Raw genomic sequence first — 22,717 nt, forward strand, 5'->3', positions numbered from 1 at the left:
CATGTTGGGTGTGGAGCCTACTTAAAAAAAAAAAAAAGATTCTGTCTACAAAGTCTCACATCAAATATAACCATATAGTTAGGTAAAAAGTAAAAGGATGGAATTGAAAAAGTTTTGCAAATCATGTATCTAACAAAGGACCTGGGCTTAGGATATTTAAAGAACTATTACCTCAACAATTACAAAGACAAACGGCCCCATTTAAAATTTGGGGAAGGATCTGAATAGACATTTCTCCCAAGAAGGTATAAAAATGGTCAATAAGCACATAAAAATGTTCAGTCAACATCATTAGCTGTCAGGGAAATGCAAATCAAAACCACTAGAGACCACTGCCCACCTACTGGGACGGCCATGATGGAAGAAAGCGGAAGAATGAGCGTGGAGAGGACGTGGAGACAACGTGGAGACCCTGGGACCCTTATGCACAGCTTCCGGGGCAGCAAAATGATGCAACCGCTTCGGGGCAACAGTGCAGCAGTTCCTGAAAAGGTTAAACACAGAGTTATCCTAGGGACCCCCCCCATGCTGCGCCCATGTATTTACCCCAGAGAACTGAAAACCTAGGTCCGCACAAAAAGGTTCATCACTTGCACCTTTGTCAGAAATCTCCTTTAGGTAAAAGAATTTTAGGGAGACAAAAGACAGTCCCAGATGTCAGAAATGAAGTGAAAGACAAGTAAATCGGGGCCAGCATTTTCAGCTCATTAGACGAAAATTATGGTTCTCCGGCGTTCCACTGCACAGACATAAGCCAGCTCTCCCACTCGGCCTGGCAAGCCATTCATGGAGAGTACACAGCTGAGTCAGATGATTAAATATTTGGTTTCGTATCCCCACTGACTGCCATTTAGAAGCGTCTGGAACTGGAGCAGAGAATATTCAACAGCCCTACGATTTGCCAACTGACACTGTGTGTGTGTGTGTGTGTGTGTGTGTGTGTGTGTGAATCAGGAAATGGATGGAGCTAGATTTCAATGCTGTTAAGTGGGGGAAATTTAAAACGATAACTAGGAAGTTATTTTTAGATAAGGGAGATCAGTGTAGGTTAGTGGAATGAACATTAAAATGTACTTTTACGTCCTGATAATTTTTTTTTTCCCAGTGAGCAAATTATCACTTAAAGCAAACAGGAAAAACAAGATGGGGACATAAAAAGGAGAGAGAAAGCTCACTGAGCAGCCTGGGAGGGGAGCAGTCTGGGAGCAAACCTTTTATTCGGTTTTCATTTATTCATTCCACAAATACCTATGGAGGGCCTGCTGTGTGCCAGGCACAGTGCTGGGCTCGCTTCGAAGAAGGGCCAGGATGTACCTGACTTTGACTTTCCTTGCATTTGGAAAACCACATAAACAGAGACCAGCAGCCTGCGAGGTTTTGTGGTGCAGGGGACCCTCACAGGATGCGTCCCCACGCTCTGGGGTGTGGTTAGTCCCGGCTGGGAAAGTGCTCACGGCGCTTGGTGCAAGGACTGGTTTTGTCGCTCAACAGTGGCTGCTGTGTAGTCTGAGGTCACCGGAGTGTGTGTGTGTGTGTGTGTGTGTGTGTGTGTGTGTGTGTAAGTTCTGATTCACTCACAAACGTAAACTTGAGGATGATACAGCCTATTGGGAAGATGAGATGCTGGAAAATCCAATAGAACATGGAACCATGAAGCTTGTGGAGGGACCAGGGGGCTTTGGGAACCCACAGTTTGGCTGAGAGGTAGGGGCAGACACAAGTGTGGCTTTCTAGAGGAAGTGCCACAGGTGGGTGTTGGACCGACTTACCCAGAGTAGTATCAGGCTTTAAGAACATTTGCAAACTGCCATCTTGAGCATTTCATCATGACTTAAGACGAAGGATTCATTCTTGTTTCATTTTAAAGTTCATGCTAACACCGGAGAACCTGGGTGGCTCAGTCAGTTGGGCATCCGACTCTTGGTTTCAGGTCGGGTCCTGATCTCGGGTCCTGATCTTGGGGTCCTGGGATTGAGCCCCGTGTCATGGGCTCTGTGCTCAGCAGGGAGTCTGCTTGTCCCTCTCCCTCTCTCTCTGCTCTCCAACACCCCTCCACACACACCGCTGGCTCATGCACTCTCTCTCTCTCTAAAATAAATAAAATCTTTAAAAAAAATAAAGTTCATGCTAAAACTTTTCTTCTCTGTGTGTGTGAAGCTGACATATGTATGTTTCTTAAATAGGTAATTTCATGCTCCCAAAATGGGACACAAAGTGGTCGTGTTCGACATTTCTGTCATCAGAGCCTTGTGGGAAACGCGCGTCAAGAAGCACAAAGCTTGGCAGAAGAAGGAGACAGAAAGGCTTGAGAAAAGTGCATTGGAAAAGTATGTGTTTTTTGTGCTTGCCTGTAGCTTCTTTAGCAAATGGGGACTAGGCAGGCTGCGGTCACATCGTGCAGGGGGATGCCCTTCTGGGATTTCTCTGTGACACTTGCTCATTGGACTTAAGAGCCATCCCACTGTTGTTCAGAGCAAATGTCTGATTCCCATAACACTACCCCCCAACCCCCCGCTGCCCCCATGTTGTACGGACCCACATGCATTCCAGGCACCGTACCAGGCTCGGGGGAGACAGCGATGACACAATGAACTGTCTACAGTCCACTTTGTGGAAGGCTGCTCAGCTGGCCTCATGAGGCTGTCTGATGCTCTCCACACCTGGGCAGACCACGCCCTGGGGCAGCTCAAGGGTGCTCGCGGTCATCCATTTCCACCCTCCCCAGCTGAGCGGAATGCTGGGTAAGACTCACTGTACTGATACCATTTTTACTTGGATTGAGATGGGGTAATTTGGCTATGCTCCTATAAACTCATGAAATAAGAGTAAAAGAGCGTTATATGTATATGAAATGAAGCGGAGCGCTTTGGAGAAACGACGTTTAGGATAACAGAGCCACACAATTGACTCAGCATTGCACGAATCCAAAAAAGTATGACCAGCTGGAGAGGTTGCACATTCTGGCGGCTTTGCATGTCTGTATTTTTTAGTCCCTCGGAAGGAACCAAACTGGAGCTCTTACATGATGTGTGGAGGGTGTGGTTGATACAAGAAAGGCAGAATGGGATTCTGATGGGCTGACCCATTCTTGGAGGAGGTCCATGACCCAATCTCAAGTTGGCAAAGGTTGATATTTTTCTATGCTTTAAGTTAAAAGCAAAATGTGTAAGGTGTGAATGTCTCTCTATTCTTGGTTCTCCACTTTTATGAACTATTTGGATCAAATCAATACCTATTCTGATCATGCTTGTTAATTAATTAAGCTGTTACTGTAAGCATCACAGCCGTTCCAGGTGCTTGTCCTTACCCCCAACTTGAAGACAAGGAAGTTGGGACCTAAGTGACTTGCCCGAGTGGACACGGCTGGTAAGTGGAGGATTTGGCTGAGCTCTTTCCCCTGCACAATGCTGTAATCAAAGCTAGTTGGGACGTTCTTTTCACTTGCACTAATCTGAGGTTATCCAGGCAACACCTGTGGGAATGGGTCGGAGTGATCTACCCTTAGTGCAAGGTGAATTACACAGGTCCCCTGGGCCCTGTGAGCCCAAAGTGGCTCTCAGTTCTGCTCTGACCGCCTCCCCACTCCTAACATCTGGGGTTACTCTAGGGTAGGACAACTTGCTGAAGAGGGACCCAAGCCCTGGGGGGTTTGGGAGAAAGTGTTTGTAGCTGATATAACCCCCCGAGGGTTCTTGGACCTTGAGGCATCTGCGGAGAGCCGGGGTCCACGAACCAGCCTCTCAGCTGCTTTGGAGTGGTTTTTACGTCTTGGCTTCTTTCTTTCATCGTGGTGCTAATGGCTTTGTGGACAGCTTCCCATGCCTCCTGTATACCGTATACCGGGTCAGCGCTGAATTGGGATGGGCTGTGTCTTATGTTGCCCTAACACAGAAAACTTCTTAGGGGTTTGTTAGGCTTTTCTAGCTCAAGATAAGAAAAACAGCCGTCAAATTGGCTGGACAGGTGAGGAGGCAGTAGGGGTAGTGGGGGAGGAATGTGGGGGTTCAAGGAGCAAGCCGATCAGTTTCCCAGGACCTGCAAAAAATGAATGTAGTAAATTTACTTTTTTTGTGGGTGTGTCTGAATTTCCGTCCTATGATTCCTACTGTGATTATTAATGCGATTTGAAGATTATCCTTTAGTTTCTTAAGATCTGTTTCCTGTGGGGAAATTAATATATTGAAAACCTGATGGATACCTTATCAGAAAAAGCAATTATCTGGTTAATTTAATTTTACGGAAACAGGCAAAACCCTTTAGCTTGCTCTGTGACCTCACGTCATGGTACTTCATTTTGTAAGACTGTATTTATTCCATGAAGTGTGTATCAAAACTTAAAAGTTATAACCAGAGGGGAGCCTGGGAGGCTCAGTTGGTTAAGCATCTGCCTTTGGCTCAGGTCCCGATCTTGGGGTCCTGAGATTGAGCCCCGGGTCAGGCTCCTTGCTCAGTGGGGAGTCTGCTTCTCCCTCTATCCCTCCCCCCACTTGTGCTCTCTCGCTCGCACGCGCTCTCTCTCTCAAATAAATAAATAAATAAAATCTTAAAAAAAAGGTTGGGGGTGTCTGGGTGGCTCAGTCATTAAGCGTCTGCCTTTGGCTCAGGGTCTGGTGGGAAGCCTGCTTCTTCCTCTCCCACTCCCCCTGCTTGTGTTCTCTCTCTCTCTCTCTGTCTCTCTGTCAAATAAATAAATAAAATCTTAAAAAAAAAAAAAAAGAAAAACACTCTATCTGAATGAAACTCAGTCACCTAGTGGGAGAAATGGAAGAGCTGCTGTGGGACTCCGAGAGGAATTTCTCATCCAGGAGGCTCATTGCCATCCAGGCTAGGACTGTGGGTTCGTTTCTTAAGGGAAGAGCATTTTATTTGCACATTTACTGATTTTTAGCGAACTCTAATGGCATTGTTTTACATGTCTGTCTTGTAATTGAAGTTCTACTAAAATTGATTCAAGGGGACGATTATTCAATTATATGGGTGATGAAGTATGAAGACAAAAACGATTTGTTTATTTATTTATCTCATTTGATCTTTATTTTCCCATTTGGTGTTTTTTTTTTTAATTGTAGTACAGCTGACATACTATGTTACATTAGTTTCAGGTGTACAATGTAGCGATTCGACAACTCGATACATTATGCTAGACAGTTTCCTGGTTTTTATTACGCTCAAGGAAGAGAATAAAATTGAAAAAAAGAGTTTGAAGTCTCATCTTGACTTTCACCAAAAAATAGCTTATATTCTCATAAGGTTTCTGAGGGAATGGGATAGAAAACATTGAAAAAGAAATCCAAAAAAGAGTTGGTATGTTTCTTTTTAATGAGATGTGTCTAATATCCTTTTTTTCCTCCATGGTATGTTGGCCGCACCAAGCTATGTGAGCCGTTGGTGTCAGTTTGTCATTTGTGATATAGGAAGGATGTATTCTCTAGGGCTTAATGGGTATCGTTTCATTTCACTGACAGGGTAGCCCTTTGGGCAGTCTAAGAAATGAGGGTAGAAGAGACGTTCACCTAAAAAGTGGTTGGTGAACACAAGGCTTGGTGAACAGTGGCTGTGCTGTTCGCTGTTACCGTTTTGGGGGGATTTCTTCTATTCGTTCAATCTGCATGACTTAGACCCAGGGTCTGCCCCATATCCTGACTGCTACAGTCAGATCTAGATCTGTAGGCAGGTGTCTACAGTCATTTATTTACTTATTTGTACAGATTTATTTATTTACTTAAGAGACAGAGAGAGTGCACACGAGCAGAGGGAGGGGCAGAGGGAGAGAGAGAATCTTAAGCAGTCTCCACACCCAGTGTGGAACCGGACGTGGGGTTCCATCCCAGGACCCTGAGATCATGACCTGAGCCGAAATCAAGAGTCGGATGCTTAACTGACTGAGTTGCCCAGGTGGCCCTAGGTATTTACATTTATTTTTATCACATGGTATTACAATACTTAAATTATATAGAAGGGCTAATAATGAAAAGTAACAATCCCAAACCAATCCCACCACTTTCTCCCAGTATTAAATTCATCTCTCTCCATGTGCTGGCATTTTTATTTTATTTATTTTTATTTTAGGTTTCTTTCTTTTTTTAAAAGATCTTATTTATTTATTCGAGGAAGAGAGAGCAAGAGAGAGAGAGCACAAGCAGGGTGAAGGGCAGAGGGAGAAGCAGACTCCCTACCGAGCAGGGAGCCTGATGTGGGACTCGATCCCAAGACTCTGGGATCATGCCCTGAGCCCAAGGCAGGCACTTAACCGACTGAGCCACCTGGGTACCCCATGTGCTGGCATTTTAAACTTACCACTTTTATAACACTACATGGAGACCTCATACATAGACCCTGAAGCCCTACCTCCTTGATTGCTGCACGCTTACCCCAGCTCAGCTCACTCTGACTAGGGTCTGGATAGGGTGGTAGCCAGGCTAGCCAGGGCCATCGGCAAAATGCTTTTTTTAAATGTTCCTCTTTCTCCCAGCTTAATGGCAAGCTTGAAACTCCAATGATACCCAAAGTCGTTTTGGAAGAGCAAAAAGTGTGCAAGTAGACCTGGGGAGACAGCCCTGAAGAAATTCAGGAACAAATGTCCTAGGCAGACCCAAGAGCAATGCAAATACTGAGGCATGGGTTGACGTGGGTGTTCAAGGGAGAGCAAGGAGGCCAGTCAGCGGACCAGAAAAGCAAGCGAATGCACTAGTGGATACGGCCAGACAGGCCGGCAAGGGCACAGCTCCGGAGGGCCTTGGAGGCGCAGTGGAACATTGCTTTGCTGTGTGAAAGGAAGAGCCAAGGACAGGGTGTGACCGCCATTGTGACGGCACTGCTGGTCGAGTTGAGACCGTAGGGAGGCAAGAGTGGTGGAAGGAGAGGATGGTGCCTTGGACAGAATGGAAGCAGGGAAGGTGGTGAGGAGTCGTTGGCTTCTCGCAGGGCTGACCATGTCTCTTGATGGATTTGATATGAAGTATGAAGAAAGCATAGAGTCAAGGATGAGTGTGAGGTTTTTAGCCAGCGCATCTGGAAGCCTTTCACTGAGATGGGGAAAAGGCAGGTTTTAGGGTGAGGATTAGGAGTTTGGGTTGAACCATGTTAATTTGGGGACCCCTTTTTGACATTCAGGGGGAGATACGGGGGAAGCAAGGAGTCTGGATTCAGCGAGGCAGTCTTGGCTAGAGAACTATAATTGGGTGTCATCAGCAGAGAGATATATTTAAAGCCACGCGCTGGGAGATATCCAAAGAATGAGTGTAGATAGAGAAGGGCAGAGGCCCAAGGGCTGGGTGTTGGGACCTTGGAGATATGGAAGTTGGGAAGTTGAGGGGGGTCAGCCCAGCGACTAGAGAGGTAGGAGTGGAATCGGCAGAGAGAGGGGTCCTGGGAGCCAAGCGGCAACTAGCCTTCACGGGGGAGGCAGGGCTGTGCCAAATGCTGCCACGAGTCAGAAAAGATGAGGACTGGATTTGGCCACCGGGTCCAGCAAAGTGGAGGTCATGATGACCTTGAAAATGGTTTCCAAAGAAGGGGGATGCTGAATGAAGGGGGTTCAACAGAGAACAGGGTGGGGGTGGGAACAGATAATCGTGGATGTGAGGCAGCATAGCTCTTTCGTGGGGTTGGCTGTAAAGTGGAGCAGAGAAGTGGGCTTGATGGAAGACATGAGGTTGCAGGGGGTAGAGAAGGGAGTTGCCCTTCAGGCTGGGAGAAATAACGGCGCGCATGCGCCGATGGGCGTGATCCACGGGAGGGAAATAGGAGAGAACCCGGGGCAGGAAGTCCTTGAGCAGGTGAGAGCCCAGGTTTAGCACGGGAGGAGGTTGGCTACAGGGAGGACCTGGGAGAGTTCTCTGAGACCAGCCGAAGCACAGGCAGCGTTGACAGGAACAGAAGCGAGCAGGTGGCGTGGATGTGGTACTCCGAGCTCCAGGGCTTCTGTTCTCTTCTATTTCTTCCCTCCCTGAACTAGGAGCTCTGAGACGGAGGATGGGGTAGGCGCCGATGGAGGTTTGCTTGAAAGGGAGAAAATGTGCGAGTGTCACCTAGGGCCTGGGGCAAAGGGACAAGCTTGGGAGTGTGGTAGGGCTGCTGGGGTCACCATTCAAAGCGAGGCCAGTTTGCAAGGCGGTGAGTTTTCCTCCATGCTCATGTCCTGGGTGGGTGCAGGTGCGGAGCCGGGGGGTGGGGGGGGAGGGGGGTGTTAGAGGGAGGCGGATGCCGGCTAAACTGAGGTTGGTCCTGGTGTACCTGAACGAGCAAGACAGGGGCAAGGGGGTTGAGGCGGGATGCAGGAGGGGATGAAAATGGGACCGTGAGATGCATTTTATAAAAGCCTTACTGAGGAGCGTAACTTACACATGCATTTAAAAAATACTGCACGTACTTAGAGGATACAATTTGAAAAGTGTGATGTACGTATGTGTCCGTAAAACCATCTCCACAATCAAGATATGACCATATTCGTCACCTTCCAAGCCTCTTCTTTACTCTAGGAAGGAAGAGGCTTACTCTCAACCCCTATCCTTGGTGCCCGGGCAGTCACTCCTACCTGTCGCTGGAGATGATTTTGCATTTATTAGAGTCTTAGAAATCATTTAATATAAGTGGAATTTTTGTTGTTGTTGTTGTTCTGGATTCTTTCGTTCAGCCTCATGACGCGGAGACTCACTCATGTGGAAGTGTGATAAAGGGTTCATCTCTTTTTATTGCCGAGGAGCTTTCCACAGTGTGGATAAGCCGCAGTGTGTGCATGCATTGCCTGGGAGCGTGCACTTGGGTTGTTTTCAGCTTTTGGCTCTGAAGCTAATAGGAACATAGGCCCACGTCTTTGTATGGATATATGCTTTCCTCTCTTTTACAGAAATACCTAGGCATGGAGTGTCTGGATCATATGGTAGACATAGAGTCTTTATAAAATCCATTGGGATCTAGAGAGTGGGTGACTGGCAGGGTCCAGCTGTGTCCCCAGCCACCCACCCCTGCATTGCAGCTCTCTTGAGGAATCACTGACGTTAACCTCATTCTAGTGCTGCTACCGAGCTTTGCTAACTAATGCTCCTAACTTTTGACTGGTGGAAAGACAGTCTGTAAGCCCTTACTAGAATGTTTCAACACCTGCGATTCCTTTAGCAGCGTGGTCCTGGCTCAGAATCAGGGGTCCTGGCTCCACGTCTTCTGTGTGCTGTCCCTGCTTACTCATTCCCTAAGATTTGGAGCCCTGACGGTCCCAACCCAACAAGAGATGAGGGGAAGAGGTCTGGGCTTTCTCTTCCCACCTCACCGCACCCCTGCCTGACTTCTCATGGGGCAGCCAATCTGTGTGCTAAAGGTTAACCCTCAAAAAATGTGCAGTGATGACTCTGCTGCAGATATACAAGGAACATGCGTTAAAAATTTGGTTTTTCTCATTATGAACGAGAGCACAAGCAGTGAGGTGTTAACAGCCAGTTCAAAGGAGAATCCAAAGGACAGACACATTTAGATATCAGGAAAATTGAAATGAACTTGCACACAGAAGAAACTGTCCTCAGAGATGGGGGAGGGTTGTCCCTCCACCAGACAGAATTGACTGGTGTGTCTGTAGTCAAGATTTATTTGTGTTGCTATCAGTTTTCTGCAAGTTCACTTTAATTTCTGCAGAGTTGTAAAGATCTGTCAGGCATGTTATAAACTGGGGGTGCCTGTATATTTCAAACCAGATGCCCTTGAAAGATGAGCACATTCCTGTGGCCATGCATTTAAAAAACAAAACAAAGCAAAACAACTTGGGCTAGCACCACCGTAATATCAAAGGAAATTGTAATTAATCACATGCATAGGTAACTTTGGTAGAAATTTTAGGCAGGAATTCCATCCCGCTCACCTTCTCTACTTTTTCAGTCAAAGTTGCTGATAATTCACAACTCTGAGGGTTTAAGATGCCCCTTACATTCCCACAGCAGAGGGACTGACATAAGAGGTGCAGGGGGGAGGGCTGAGGTTTGGTTGGGGGGGGAGGGGAGATGGTGCTTGAGTCTCCCGCTGCCCCTGGGAAATCACCGGCCTGGGGAAGGACTGCACCTGCGCCTAGGGGGCCTGCCGGCTACTCTAGGCAGGTGAGGGCAGTTCCCCAGGAGCATGACTTGGGCCTCTGCTGTCCATTTAGGATAAAGGAGGAGTGGAACTTCGTGGCTGAGTGCAGGAGGAAAGGCATCCCCCAGGCTGCGTACTGCAAGAATGGCTTTGTAGACACCAGCGTGAGGCTTCTAGAAAAGATCGAAAGGAATACCGTTGCGAGGCAGAGTTCACTTTCCAAGGAGAGAGACAAACGGAGCAGTGCATTTGTGTTTGAACTTTCGGGGGAGCAGTGGACTGTGAGTACAGCAAGGGGCTGCCCCATGTGCGCCGCTGAGCTCTGCTTAAGGCATTGATTGGCCTTGGCTTTGGCCCAAAGAGAGCTTTCCCATGGATGGGGAGGAGCCAGTTGCCTGCTCAGAACCAGGTTCTCACCTCCCTTCCTCAGTGCCAGACCCCGTAGTCCCGGGGAGGGCAGTGGGATCCCTCTGAGGCTGGCAGGGGCAGGGACCCCGGCGGCCCTCCCCAGGATGGCACAGCTTTTGAAGTGTTTAGTCCTGTAGTCTCTCCCCCAGACCTTTAAAATCACTCTTTGCACCACCCCCCTTTTTAAAATGAACTGAGCCTTTAGGTAACACCCCTCCTGAGATTCTGAGGCCAAGACAAAGATGTCCCCCCCCTTCTTTCCTCAGGTGTTTACAGGTGGCTTCCTGCTCCCACTGCCCCTGACCTGCTGCTTTGCTTGGGGACGCATCTGCAGAGCTTGCCCATGATCTGACATTTTCTGGTGGAAGCAGCACCCGAGAATGCCAAGGGCAAGCCAGCTGGGACCATGGTCCCTTTCTGGGGGGCAGGGTTCTCTGGAACCTGCCCTCCATCTCTTTCTATCCCCCCAACTATGGTTGAAGGCACTCTGGGCTGGGAGACTGAATTATAGGGGGTGATCCTGGGGCCGTCCTTTATTGTCCATGTGATGTGGGGGTAGTTTACTCCACTTTCATATATTTTATCTCCTCCCTGGTAAAATGGTGCTAACACCTGCCTTGGCTCCCTTGGAGGGCCGTTGCGGGTTCTAAATGAGCCCATATTCTATGGCACCGACTTGTTGGCTGCCCTGCCCTCTGACACTGGGAGAGATTCTTACTGTACAACCTCTAGTCTTCTTTCTCCTGCATCCCCATCAGTGAGATCAGTAGGTGCTCTTCTGCATATCTAATTAAATCATTCTCATGTGCCATCATCAAACATGGTCCTGGTCTAAGCACTTACCCCACAGGGGTTACCTAGACCCCTGGAGATCCTCCAGCCATAAGCACTTCTCAGCACCTTTGCAGTTGTATCCCAGAGCCCTTGAGCTAGGGGCGGCCTTGGGTGCTGCTGAGTTCCCCGTCCCTTCACAAGTGAAGGCCCAGGGAGGTGGTGCACCTGGGAAAGAGGCAGAGCCTGGCCTGGCGTTCAGGTCTCCCTGCTATCTTTCTGGTGCTCTTTCCTATGGTAGACTCAGGAAAACATTGAGAAACTTGGCACAGCAACTATTAGATCTTTATCAAGCAACTAGGGAGGGAAACGTAGCACAAATTTTAAAATCCAATGCATGGACAGATTTTGTTTTCAGAAGATGTTAAATCAGTGTGTTGTAAATCACTGATGTATGTCGTGGCTATGGGTGTGAGCCAGGTTGTCTGTGCTCACTGGGCGTTTGATCTTAATATCAGGAATTCACAGTGAGTTTGAAATTGGGCCAATCCTTACATCGAAAACCGGGGATGTACTGTATGGTGACTAACATAATATAATAAAAAATCATTATTAATAAAAAAAATAAAATAAAATAAAATAAAATAAAAAAAAAAAAAAAAAAAGAAATTGGGCCAATCCGCTCTTGTGAAATTAATGACAACCCTAGAGTCTTAAAGGGGCTTCTTGGAGGGGCTGTGGAGCGGGCTAAGGTTAGGCTGTGGATGCTCTCACCCATGCTCTCTCGCTTCTTGCCTTTCACGTAAATGCCTGGTTGTACTTGTTGGCTTTGTGCATGCCGCCTCTCGGCTCCGACACCTTGAGGACCTAGTAGTGACTGATGTCATTCATTCTGTTTTAGGAGCTCCCAGATTCGTTGAAGGAGCAGACACACCTGAAAGAATGGCATATCAGTAATACCCTGATTCAAATCATTCCTACCTATATCGAGCTGTTTCAGGCGATGAGAATTCTGGATCTGCCCAAAAACCAAATCTCCTGTCTTCCAGCTGAAATCGGTATGTTCCCCAGCAGGAGCCTCCGTGTTCTTGTCTGGCAAGCAGGCAGCTGGTGGGCAGGTGGCGGCGTGGCACTTCCTTCCCCTCCTGGCCCAGGATGCTGCTGCGTGGGGCTGTTTCCTGTGTTCCCAGAGCTGCTGGTTAGTTCGCAAGGTCCCCTCGGGGCGGTGATACCAGATCCACCTGCAGAACTCAGCCCAGGCAGACACTCGCCGACGGCTCAGAAACGAGAAGTCTCATGAGTGAGCAATGCCGTGTTTAGGAACTTTTAGTTTATTTTCTTTTAGTTTTAGAAAGTTAAGCATGCAGTGACGTGTTCATTGCAAACATAAAATACGACCAATTGTTCCCGTGTAAGTTTAGTGTAGCCTGTTATGTTGTTTTGATCAACATTTTATAATTCTCCATCATTTTTTTTAAAGATTTTATTTATTTATTCGACAGAGATGGAGACAGCCAGCGAGAAAGGGAACACAAGCAGGGGGAGTGGGAGAGGAAGAAGCAGGCTCACAGCAGAGGAGCCTGATGTGGGGCTTGATCCCATAATGCCGAGATCACGCCCTGAGCCGAAGGCAGACGCTTAACCGCTGTGCTACCCAGGCGCCCCTCTCCATCATTTTTCTGTTCCACTGCAGTACCTTAAAATGAAGTGATCATTACTGCTTCTCTTTCTCTTGGGGTGTGTGGGAAGAAGCTCTGGGGGCTGCCTGGAGTTTCGTGAAGGATTAACTAGAGAGTAAGCAAAAAATGCTCTGATCAAGGACTGACACGCTCAGGATTAAAGACGAGCTGATGCTTAATAAAGCACTTAAAAACCGAATGCAAAGTTGCGTTTCATGTCTCCCCCCTCGTCATTTATACAAATATTTTATATCTTTGTCTTGTGTTTGCTGTTAAAAGACCTTAAAGATTCTTCCCCATGGTGGTTCATTTGTTTGGATGATAGGTCGTTTGAAGAACCTGCAAGAACTCAATGTGAGTTTCAACTGTCTGAAGAGCATTCCTCCAGAACTGGGGGACTGTGAAAATCTAGAGAAACTGGACTGTTCTGGAAACCTGGAATTAACCGAGCTCCCCTTTGAGGTAAGAAAGCAATCATTTTTGCACTATGATTTACTTTTATTGGCTTATGACATGGGATGATCTATAATGTGGGGAAAACATTTTACGAGGTGAAATCCATCTTTATTATATCATACTTTCTTGACATTTCAATCACCCTATATCACCCTACACCCAATACCCTATACCAGCAATTAGAAGGTCTTTTAGCATGTTCTTACACTAGGCCAGGAGCTGAATTTAAGTTCAGAAAAGTTATCAAAAAGAAACAAACAAAACTAGGCAAAACCTGTTTTCATACAAGATATTTTCATTTAACTCCTATTCAATATATGATGCCTATTGTCTATAATGCAGACCCGGATTTATTTATCCACAGTGGTAAAGCAAATTGGAAACAGTTGGAAATAAAGGGCGTAAAATTAAAAGAAAAAAGCTTATATATTCATAGAAACGTGTAGATAACCAAAGTAGTCTTAACAGATAGGATTTTGAAAGTCCATTAATTTAAACAATATTCACTAGTGGCTTTTGGTCTGTATTCACTGGAGAAATGATTTAAAATCACATTCTGATGAAATGGAGCCACTGAGAGGGAAGAGTGTTGCCAAACAAAACTCAACAGGCTTTTTACGCTGAAGGGAGATAGAAATCTCATAATCCTGCTGGTAGCGAGCTGACTGGAAACACTATTGCTGGCGTGGTGCTGACAAGGCCCTGGCTCCTGAATAGAGTCCTAGATGGGGTGTTACTCTCCCTGCCTGGAAACTTCTGGGTGGGAGGAAGTGGCTGCTTCCACCATCGCCCCAGGAAATGCCCGCGAGTGGTCCAGGTGAGGGCATCCACCTAGGGGCATGACTTCCTGCATGAGATTGCTCATTCCCCAGGCCTCCCCAGTTTATTTATTTAATTTAATTAATTTATTTTTAAAGACTTTATTTATTTGACAGAGAGAGAAAGAGAGAGAGTACACACAAGCAGGGGGAGGGGCAGAGGGAGAGGGAGAAGCAGGCTTCCTGCTAAGCAGGGAGCCTGATGCAGGACTCCATCCCAGGGTTCCAGGATCATGACCTGAGCCAAAGGCAGATGCTCGATCGACTGAGCCACCCAGGCGCCCCCGGGTCTCCCCAGTTTAGAAATTGGCTCGGTCTTCCTTCGGTGGTCCAGGCTGGAAGCAAGCCAAGTCATCTTGACTTCTCTTGCTCCCACGCCCCGTATCCACTCTGTAAGTAAGTCCTGTTGAGCTTGTAAGTAAGTCCTGTTCAGAATAGGTTCTGCATCTGACCCCCACCCAGCACCTTGCCACCAACACCCTAGTCCAAGCCGTGCTGTCCACCATCTGGACTGGACAACAGCTTTCTAGGCTCGCCTCGCTGTTCCTTCTCTCCCCCCCCCTTTTATTGAGATATAATTTATAGACCCCCAGATTTAGCCATAAGTGTACAATTCACCATAATTCACTTTTAGGATCTTTCTAGCATTCCCTCAAAATTCTGTCCCCCCTGTTTGCAGTTAATCCACACGAGTGGGCATATTAGGCAGCCCTAGGCAACCACAATTTGGGTTTGTTTTTTTTTTCCTGGCAAACAGCAATGTCCTGCTGATTCACCTATGTTGAGAAAATGTACTCAGGATATCGATTTTTAGGCTCTTTGCTTTGAATGGGATTCTGTAAATGCGCTGTACTTGTTACAGTTCCCCAGTTGGCTCTGTTATAATAGCTCACTGACTCTTCTTATATATAACTTCACTATTTCCAGCCTGGAGAGCTCTCACTGGCCATAAATTTCAGCCACCTGTTCAAACTATGGCTTATTCAAGATAAATAGAAACTATGTAGCCAGTGACAGGTCAGGTCTCAGCCTCATGTGTCCAACTTGTATGTTTCCAAAGGAAGCACACAGCATCCCAGGTTCTGGTCTCTACAGACTAAGGAAAGCACTGTTTGCCTGGATGCCATATCCAAATGCGGGCATTAAAACTTTTTTTTTTTTTTTTTTGGTTAAACACATAGTATTACATTTACCATTGTGACCATTTTTAAGTGTATGGTTTGCTAGGGTTCAGTGTATTCGCATCATTGCACCTGTCTTCACGAGGAAGCTTCTCCCACAAATAATTGACATAATCCCGAATTCAGGTTCAAACAGACCACAAGTAGAATGAATGACCCATGGAGGGAACTACCAGGAATTTTGAGACAAAGGTAAAGATAATGAAACTTCACTTTGTAAGTGAGTGTTGTATACTCTGATTGACTGTCAGATTTTTATCTGGACAGCACTGGAATTTTCAGGCAAATGTAACTACTTTTCAAAAGAGTTTATGAGTGTTTCATTTTGCCTTTGATGACGGTAGCTAGTGCGGAATGACTCCATCCAGGCATTTGCTCTCCTTGCTGGTTTGATGCCACTGTGATTTTCCTTATTCTAACGTTCCCAGAAGTCTTAACTTATTGAGAGTATTTAAAGGAAAGACCTTGGGGCGCCTGGGTGGCTCAGTTGGTTAAGCGTCTGCCTTCAGCTCAGGTCATGATCCCAGGGTCTTGGGATTAAGCCCCATGTCAGGCTCTCTGCTCAGCGGGCAGCCTGCTTCTCTCTCTCCCTCTGCCTGCTGCTCCCCTGCTTGTGCTCTCTCTCACTCTGTCAAAAAAATAAATCTTATAAAAAAAAAAAGGAAAGAACTTACTTTTTTACAGTCTGAAAAATGTTCCTTCTACATTTATTGTAAAAAGAAGAAAGACGAGACTGATGGTAACCCAGTGTTGATTTTTCTGCCGATCTGAGAACTCTGGCACCACAGTCAGAAACTTTAGACTGAATTATGGGCACTCCAAACATCTTTTTTGACTGCTTATTCACTGTCACATTACTGTTTTCACATTCATTTCCATAAATTCAAAACAAGAGCAAAATTAGAATGTGCCCATTCAAAGGGGTGAGTTTGACCTGTGTGTCCCTAAAGCCAATGTGGCAATAGGAAATTAGGTATCATATTAAGGCAAAGAAAGGCATAAGTCTACTGCCTCTTTCTTTTCTAGATTTCAGTCATTCCTTCTGTTGGTCCAACTGGCTCCATATTGAATATTGTGTAACAGTTTAGAAAATGTGTTCTGAGAGGCAGCCCAAATGTTGTTTGTGGACTCTGAAAATAAGTCAGTAAAAGGTGCTCCTTCTATATGTCGCAGCCATGACCCAACTTATAAAAGCAAATCCAAACACGAGACACTTTTCCTACTTCGTTCAATATTTGCAGATTTGCATTTGAAATAAAAAAGTATACTTCCCTACATATCCAGTTACCATGTTTAAAAACACAAATTATGGAGATGAGACATAAGGAATACAGATTTCTGATCGGTTGCCACGTCCCTTCATGAGTTCAAATGTGAGTCTTTTTAAGATTTGCCAAACTCCTTGTGGCCGTCTTCAAGTCATTCTATTTTTTTTTTTTTAAGGCTTACACTTTTTGTCTTCTGTGACTTTGCACATGCTGTTCCCCACCCGGAGTCCCCTTCCCTATCTTTCCACCTGTCGAGGAACCTCAGGACCCTAAAAACTCCATTCTCCATGAAATCTTTCCTGACCCCTTCCCTTACCCGCCCCTCCCCCCCCCAACATGACATCGGCACATTAGCCCCTTATGTCTGTGTTACCGATCGCACCCAGTTGAAAACTTCTTCACGTTGGTTCTTGCTACATAAAATGGCATTGCTTATTTTCAAAAGTGTGACCTCCTGGAGGGGAGCGCCTGCATGCTGTTGATCTCAGACTACCCGGCATGGAGCACATCGTCAGCGCTCCAAAATACATACTCTCCCGATCTGTGTTGCATCTGTTCTTAGAAGTGCCTTTGGGAAGAAATAGCACCTGAAAATTACTAGTCGAACATACCCGCTCTTACAAAAGTAATTAGAATATGTTGTTATTCCTTTCTAGTTGAGTAACTTGAAGCAAGTTACATTTGTAGATATCTCAGCGAACAAGTTTGCCAGCGTCCCGATCTGTGTCCTCAGGATGTGTAATTTGCAGTGGCTGGATCTCAGCAACAATAGCCTGAATGACCTGCCCCAAGATATAGACAGGTAGCTACTTGCATTCGGAAGGTGAGGTGTGTGACTCAGTTACTAACGCCTTAAACTCCGTTACCATTTGAAACGTGCCTAACACACGAGTGGTCTTTGAAGTCAGTGAGTTTTCCAAGCGCTTATTGTTTCTGGGAGATGAGTTTCGTGCTTTATATAATAAGACAGTTTCCGGTCTGCCTCATACATGTGCGTGTGTATGTATGTGCATTTGAACACCTCTCTGTTGGCTTGGTGAACTTCCGTTTACTCGAGTCCTCAACAGAATGACACCATTAACTTTCCTTTCCCCTCTTTTCCCCCATCTTTATTATATTTGGAATAGAAATGTATCACTCTATGTCTTGATATATACGTAATATATGGAAGAGGAACGTATTACTCTAGGTTTAGAATATCAGTAAGGATCATTTTTATTGGTTTCACTTATTGATTTATCACACATAGTCTCTCAAACAAAATTGATAGGATGAGTAAGGTTTTTCCAATGATATCCTTGTATTTCATGTTCAACAAATAATTACCCTGGGCCGCCTGGCTGGCACAGTCAGCAGAGCACGCGATCCTGATCATGGGGTCGTGAGTTCAAGCCCCACGTTGAGCATAGCGCTTACTGAAAAAAAAATAATAAATTACACTGAGTCACGTAAGATCCATTCATTCGCTCATTTATGTCATTCATTCATTCCGCCAATGATATTAGGCTCCTGTATGGCAGGCCCAGAGTTTAAAATGGTGAATGGAACAAAGTTTCTGGCCTCCTGGGATCCACAGTGTTCTTTATAAGCATAGAGCGTAATAAGTAAGCTGTCGCGACACAGAAGCCAAAACTGACTTAGTTCCGAAGGTCACTCACATGACCGTTTTCTTCTCCTGGTACCTATGATGTGTATCGGTGCTTTCCACGTTTGTGACACTAAGTGGGAACTGTTTTAGTTCGGAACACGAGGGGAACTTGGTGAAATATTTGTGGGATCGGTCAAGATTTTGTAAATGAATGCAAGAAAAAACTGGAGGGGGGGGTCACCGAGTTAGAATAAAATGGAAAGCAAATAAAACATATCTGGAGTGCATGTTGCTCGTTTCCTTTTCGTTCTGCAGGTTTCTTTCCATTTTAAAGTTAGAAAATATGATGGGAGAGGAATACTGGGCTTTCAAGATATACACCAGCAAATCTGTTGCCCAAATCTGTTCATTCTTGGCCCCATCCCCAGTACGGTTCCTTTCCCATCCCCTGCTGGCTCCGGAGAATGCGGCAGAACTTGGAGAGATGTACTGATGGTCCGGCCCCTCCCAGACTAGTGTATAATGTGCAGTTTGCTTATCCTGCTGCTCTATTTGTCTTTGCTTGGCAATTAAGCCAGTGAAAATGTAAAAAAAACCCAAATCGTGTCCCCTGGCATGACTTTATTTAAATTTTAAAGTCCGTTTCTTCTCATAAGGGTCACATATATAAAATAAACTGCCTAGGGATTCCATACCCGAATTTATTTGCCATTCACTTTGTTTTTCTCCGCTATGAAATTAACCCTTACAAGTCTAATCCCTTTTACTTCTCAGGCTAGAAGAACTGCAGACCTTTCTCTTGTATAAGAACAAGCTGACGTACCTTCCTTACGCCTTGCTTAACTTAAAGAAGCTCACCTTGTTAGTCGTCAGTGGGGACCACTTGGTGGAGCTCCCGACTGCCCTGTGTGACTCATCTACACCTTTAAAGTGAGTAGATCCCCGTAGAGACATGCACGCGTGCGGTAAGGAGCACCTGGAGCCCACCTGTCTCAGGAACCAGATTGGGTGGTTCTTGGGCTCGGAGGACCTGATCCCAGTTCCCAGAAGTTTCACTTGCCTTTTTTTTTTTTATAAAGATTTTATTTATTTATGTGACAGAGAGACAGCCAGCGAGACAGGGAACACAGCTGGGGAGAGGGAGAGGAAGAAGCAGGCTCCCAGCCAAGGAGCCCGATGTGGGACTCGATCCCGGAACGCCAGGATCACGCCCTGAGCCGAAGGCAGACGCTTAACGACTGCGCTACTCAGGCGCCCCTCACTTGCCTTTTTACAGGATTTTAAAGTTTTTGGCCAATGGCACAGGGAGGTCGATTCCAGAGGATTTCTGGACAAAATGCTACGGCCGTTTGAAGTGCTACAAAGCACATTCCCAGGGCTCCCTGGTTGTCTTACCCTTTTTTGGTTTCCTTAAAGGAACCTGTGAACCACCCCAAATGAAGAAAAACCATCCCTGCAAATGTGATACAGATTCTAATCTGGCGTGAGACATTGAACAGTCTTCTGATCTTGAAAGTGAACTTGAGAAGCCCTAGCTCCACCCTCCCGGGAAGCTGACTCCAGACCCCCTGGACACGTGGCTGCTCCCGTGAGAGCCACGTGCTCCCCGTGTCCAGAGACCCACCGGCCTTAAGCACCAGGTGTTTGCTCAAACCACCACTCAATTTCCCAGAGACATCCAGTTCTTTCAGTGGTAAATGGTCGCTGTCGGCATAAACCTTTCTCATCTTCCAACCTTGGCAATAAGGTGCATAGCAGACAGAAATAGAGAAGTGAACTATTGCAAAGAGAGAGACTACATTCATTTCCGAGTTAAACACAAGATGAACAGGGTTATGACATTTCTCCCCACTAGCCCACTATGCTCCTTCCACCGGAATGGATCTTCCCCTGCCCTTGGCCGTCTTAAGAATGTCTTCTGGATAAGAAGAGGCACCCCCCGATGGGAGGGGGAGCAGGACCCTCCCCCACCTTGGAGCCCCTTCCACACTCGGGCAACCAGGAGCAGGCGTGGCAACTTCACGACCAAGGACAGGAAGGGAACTCCTGGTCGGGAGTCATTCAAATGATATAATCGTAGGACTTGGAAATCTAAAAGAATCAGATGGAAGCTCTTTGAATTAATAAAAGTTTAATGAAAACACTGGATATAAGTGTGCATTAAGACCTCTATGTCTCACTGGTTTCTTAGGAATAACCTATAGGAAAATAAGGGACAAAATGATGGCAGTAGTTGTATTAGCCAAAAATATAAAAATCTAAAAAAAGAAATCTAGAAAAAATGCTAGTAAAATCGCTCTCTTATGTGAAGAAAACGAAAAAATGTTCCCAAAGGCTACCAAGGAAATTTTGAGTATTTGGAAAGACATACTGTGACTTTTCTGGATAAAAAGGAGATAACGTAGCGATTTCTTTGAAAAATTATACTTCAGTGTAATGTGATTCCAGCCATATCTCCAGTGGGATTTCATTTGTGGCACTTGAACAACTGATTGGAAAGTATATCTGAAAGGCAACAAGCTAAGAACAATGACAATAATTTTCAAAAACAAGAGTAACGGGACAGAATTTTGCCTTACTGAGAATGACAATGTGTTTAAAAGGTATAATAATCAGGGGTGCCTGGGTGGCACAGCGGTTAAGCGTCTGCCTTCGGCTCAGGGCGTGATCCCGGCGTTATGGGATCGAGCCCCACGTCAGGCTCCTCCGCTATGAGCCTGCTTCTTCCTCTCCCACTCCCCCTGCTTGTGTTCCCTCTCTCGCTGGCTGTCTCTATCTCTGTCTAATAAATAAATAAAATCTTTTAAAAAAAAGGTATAATAATCAAAATGAGGTGGTGCGAGGCAATGATTTGTAGATGAATTATTAAACAGAGTAGGTAGTACTGGAAGTGAGTCTCATCTATGATACGGGGATTTTCGTAAACCAGTGGGGAAGGTCTGATGACTGAATACACCATTAGGGACGTGGGCTAATTAGGGAAAGACAAAGCCCGTTGTTCACTTTACAGGGTCAGAAAGCTTATGGCCTATAGCCATATATATGCTGTGTCGTATAGGGAGACATCTAGATTAAGCCACAGATTAAATAGAAAAAGGAGACTATAAAAAGAATAAGAAATGCCATGTTACTGATAGTGGTTTGATCATCCCTCTTGAGACCCTGTTGAGATGAGGAAAAAGATAAAACCTATAAGCCCGCCATGATGGAGAAAGCAGGGGAAGGCAGACGCAACAGTGGTGACTGATAAAAATAGAATGGAATAGGCTCAAGCTCCGAGACCAAACCAAGAAATGAGCCCATTGGCCCTGGACAACTCCGAAGAAGCACATGGTCAGAAATTCCAGGTCTGGGTTGGTGCAGATTGAGGCAGGGTGCTAAAAACAAAAGGACAATTTCATATAAACAAATGATCCCCCGCCTTCCAATCTCCTCCTCGATTCCATTGGGTAGACCACTCAGCATCTGACCAAAAGTCTGAGGTTTCATCTAGGGTGGCCGTAGAGGGAAAGACCCTGGATTTTTATGTTTAGAGACTCACCAGGGACTAGCAGCTCTTTGCCCGTGTGGTCACCCACATGTGCACCTGGGCAAGGACGGTCTGCACTTGCGGATGCCCAGCCAACATTTTGTGGTCTTAGCCTTAAACATGAAGGTGTCACGGAGCCTTTCCACATAATTGTCACAAAAACATGAATTTTTCAGTTTTAGAATCAAACTGCAGGCAAGATAGAAAAGTTAAATATGGTGTCGGATCAGAATGCAGATGGCGTTGGTGTTAACGGTGTAAAAGTATTTGATGTCTGTGACGTGCTTTGAATGCATCAGAAAATAAGGTGGCTCGATGAGTAGATCAAGGGGTTGGATACACAGATGGGTATGTGATAAAGCAGGTGCAGTAAGATCTTAAGTATGGACCAAGTAGTGAGGACAGGGCTGTTCACTGTAACTTTTTTTTTTTTTTTACTTTTCTGAATGTTGGCAATTTTCATAGTGGAATGTTGAAAAAGTGAAAGTATAGATTATAAAAACTGGGAGGTGGGAGGGTTGGGGAACTGAAGAGAAGGGAAGGAATACCTCCATCCCACTTGATTAAACAACATTGAAGTATTGATCTTACCTAAAAGTAGGTTAAGTAAAAATAATGATTGATGAAAGAGATTGCCTCTGGGGATCTGAGACACAGAGATCGGGTGAGACACTATGGTTTTAAGTTAAAAAGTATCCTTGCACTATTCAAATTTTAAAATACGTACAGTGATTACTGTGATAAAACATTGAAGAATGATAAAATACAGGCTTTTTTTTTTTTTTGGATGGGGATAGATGATAAAATTAACTCAATCAAAGAGCTTGCAGAGAGGACGCCTGGGTGGCTCAGTCGGTTAAGTGTCTGCTTTGGGCTCAGGTCGTGATCCCAGGGTCCTGGGATTGAGCCCCGTGTCGGGCTTCTCTTCCTGTGCCCCCCCCCCCCCCACGCCCGCGCCTC

General features: G+C 45.8%; 1 protein-coding gene across 1 annotated transcript in view; it reads left to right on the forward strand.

Moving 5' to 3' along the window:
* The first annotated feature begins 2,189 nt into the window (after positions 1 to 2,189).
* LRRC2 (leucine rich repeat containing 2) overlaps positions 2,190 to 22,717 on the forward strand; it is a 26,468-nt gene continuing 5,940 nt past the window's right edge. Inside the window, exons 1-6 of the mRNA XM_008703873.2 lie at positions 2,190 to 2,327; positions 10,133 to 10,340; positions 12,140 to 12,296; positions 13,243 to 13,379; positions 17,297 to 17,442; positions 19,003 to 19,158. Of these exons, the coding sequence (XP_008702095.1) occupies positions 2,203 to 2,327; positions 10,133 to 10,340; positions 12,140 to 12,296; positions 13,243 to 13,379; positions 17,297 to 17,442; positions 19,003 to 19,158 (929 nt within the window). The 5' untranslated portion in view covers positions 2,190 to 2,202. The remainder of the gene's footprint in view (positions 2,328 to 10,132; positions 10,341 to 12,139; positions 12,297 to 13,242; positions 13,380 to 17,296; positions 17,443 to 19,002; positions 19,159 to 22,717) is intronic.

The sequence above is a fragment of the Ursus maritimus genome, unplaced genomic scaffold (assembly GCF_017311325.1).
Source record: "Ursus maritimus isolate PB19 unplaced genomic scaffold, ASM1731132v1 scaffold_14, whole genome shotgun sequence".
Classification (NCBI taxonomy): Eukaryota; Metazoa; Chordata; class Mammalia; order Carnivora; family Ursidae; genus Ursus; species Ursus maritimus.